The sequence below is a fragment of the Akebia trifoliata genome, chromosome 13 (genome assembly GCF_017979445.1).
Source record: "Akebia trifoliata isolate Shusen 1 chromosome 13, ASM1797944v1, whole genome shotgun sequence".
Lineage (NCBI taxonomy): Eukaryota > Viridiplantae > Streptophyta > Magnoliopsida > Ranunculales > Lardizabalaceae > Akebia > Akebia trifoliata.
In genome coordinates this window covers 2,470,229-2,473,161 of record NC_141387.1, presented here as the reverse complement: position 1 = coordinate 2,473,161, position 2,933 = coordinate 2,470,229, and the positions used below count along the sequence as shown (strand labels likewise).

General features: G+C 35.3%; 1 protein-coding gene across 1 annotated transcript; it reads left to right on the top strand.

The window, feature by feature from the left end:
* Positions 1-788: 788 nt before the first annotated feature.
* LOC147387277 (early nodulin-like protein 9) lies at positions 789-2,306 on the top strand. The gene is made up of 2 exons (XM_086421167.1): positions 789-1,083; positions 1,692-2,306. Exons 1-2 carry the CDS (start codon positions 876-878, stop codon positions 2,054-2,056), a joined length of 573 nt encoding a protein of 190 aa, XP_086277293.1. The 5' UTR covers positions 789-875; the 3' UTR covers positions 2,057-2,306.
* The last annotated feature ends 627 nt before the right edge of the window (positions 2,307-2,933 follow it).

Sequence of the window (2,933 nt, the reverse complement as noted above, 5' to 3'; positions counted from 1 at the left end):
TATATTTATTGTGCGATTAGGGCATCCCGATCAATGCGACACGTCTAAGTTAACACTGGTTAGGTGACTCAATCAATTTTCAAATATGATCCACAAGAACTTTTGATTACAAACCAAGAAACATGTTTCTGGACATTTTTATTCTGAAGCAAATGTGCACTAACTTTTACTATAGAATATTTGTTACATAATTTATTACATGTATTATTTGTAACCTTAGAAGAATTACTTTAGCTTTACTAAATATTTTAATCCCAAACTTATTATTTGTAACCAAGAGGAAAATTCTTTGCATTTTATATGCCCTAGTCTCCCAAACTTATTTCTAAAGCTAACACAAAGCACTTACTGATGACTTTCTTGCTTGCTAATAAAATTAGACTTTATAAATAGATATTATTCCAAAAAGAAACTAGAAGAAAGCATCTGACAAATCAGGTTTTGCAAAAAGTTCCGATTTGGATAATTAGTTTAACTTGATGACTGATTCGGGCATGATCTTGTTTATGAGATTCAAACTGGATTAATTAATCTAACCTGGCATACAAGAATTGAATGTCCTTATTATGTTCAAGCAAAGTATAACCTCATAGAGACTTAAGTTCAAAAAATATCAAAAAGAAGATGCAAAAGTGTGCTGGAACTAACCCAGCCGGCATCATAAAGGCCTATATGCTTTGCACTAGAAGCTAAGGAAAGAGGAAAGAATAACAAAAAGAAACAAAAGCTTCTCTTCCACAGCTTGTAAAGTTCATTCAGAGAGGCCTACAAATACCTCATGCATCATCACGTTCATGTCACCCTCAATTTGAAATCCTTAATTTTGCTTGAAAAAACCCTTCTTTTGATCTCACAACCACCATTAGTTTGCTCTTATGGCCATCACCATCTCAAAATCAAATCACCATCATAAGGCATTGCAAGCCTTTCTTCTCTTTAGTCTTGTATTATTGATGGAGAGAGTTTGTGCAACAGAATTCAGAGTTGGAGGGCCAAAGGGGTGGACTGTACCCTCTGATCCCAATGTACTCACTTACAATCAATGGGCAGAAATGAATCGATTTCAAATTGGAGACTCCCTTTGTAAGTTGATAACCTTATCACATGAATTTTCAACTTCATTTCTTACTAAATTGGATCTTGGCTATCACATATGTTCCAAGCTAGGGGTCCTCTACCCTTAGCCAACATCTTGGATAAATCAGCCAGATGATCCAAATTGTCTAATCTAAGGTTTTTTTTTTTTTTTTTTTGTTCTCCACAGTTATTAAGATTATCGATGAAGTTTTGCTAATATTGATGATAATGCTGGTATAACAGTCTTGGGTTGTAGAACTTTATGCTATACATATGTAAATAACACCCAAAATATAATAGCCATTATTAACAGTCTTAAGAATAGTAGTGTTTATAGTGCACTAGACACAAAGTTCTACCCATGAACATATATACCTGTCGATTCGAAGTACTCATATCTTGGATTGGTCCTAACACGAAAAAGCTACATCTGAGGAGTGGCTATTGCTCATATATTTTCCAACCATATATGTTAAAGAAAAAATTGATTTGAATATAAAGATATATTTCGAAGCCAGCTTTCCTAAGGTTTTAGTTTGAATTCGACTTACATCACATCTAGCTGTTACCTTTAAATATAAAATTTTTGATTGTGCTACTATCTATTATTGCAGTATTCGTCTACAATCCAGAGAAAGATGCAGTACTTCAAGTAAACAAGGATGGCTACACCAACTGCAATACAGGATCTTATATAGAAATCTTTAAGGATGGAAAGACTTCAGTTAAATTAGATCATTCTGGCCCTCATTACTTCATTAGTGGGATTGAAGATAACTGCAAGAAAAATGAGAAGATGGCCGTTGTAGTCATGGCAAGTAGAAGCAGCTCAAATGGGACAAGCTTGGAAACTCCTCCACCTTCGGATCAATCTCCTTTTGGAGATGAGCCACCTTATCCTAATGGAGCCTCTTCGGTGTTTCTGAGTTTCATTGGTTCTTTTGGAGCCTTTGTTGGCTCACTTTTCTTGGTCATGTAACTTGCTAGCTTGAGTTTGGATTCTTTTTCACCATTTTTTCATGTTTTCATTTTTCTCCCCCTCCTTTACATTTGTGAATTCAACTATAGGGGTAAATGGTGGTTTGGGTGTTGATATGTGTGGGAAAATAAGCTTGGACAGTCACATCTATTAAAAGGTTTGACATGTTCTTGGAAGTAAATAATGAATGTGTGATACTCTTATGGTGTGATTTCCCTCACTTTAATATTTTTCATTTTCTTGAGTTCAATTTGTCCCTCCTTACCTGGTATGTGTGATTTGTGGGGTATTTCATAATACCTAGGGGATTTTGGCAAGAAATGGTGTTCCAAGAGACCAGTTGTCTCACCTTGGTAGTTGGGCCTATGGTTCTAGATATCAAGGAAGATTCCTCAAATCAAGCTCATGATCTGTCATCCTAATTTCTAAGCTGAAATTCTGTCTGTAACAGTTAGAAAAATCTTGTGTAAATGCCTTGTAAATGTTAGGCTTAATTTTAGCTTCTTTCCAAAAATAATTTTTGAATATCTATATAAATCTTTGATACAATTCAATAGAATGGGCGTGGAAAATTTTCCTTCACAGAAAACAAAAGAATTTCTGTGTCAATACTCTTCAAACTTCATCATGGTATCAGGAGAGCCATCCTCCAACGAGAATTCAATCCCCACCTCTGAACATACCCATAACCCGATCTCAAACCCACCATCCCCCATAGAACTTCTTCTTATTGCTCTCAATATCACCTCACAGATCAATGAAAAACTCACCCCCTCCACTTTTCCTCAATGGCATGCCCAGTTTGAAGCCTTACTTATTAGGTATAATCTCTTTGATTATGTTACTGGAGATAAACCTTGTCCTTACTCCAGTGATT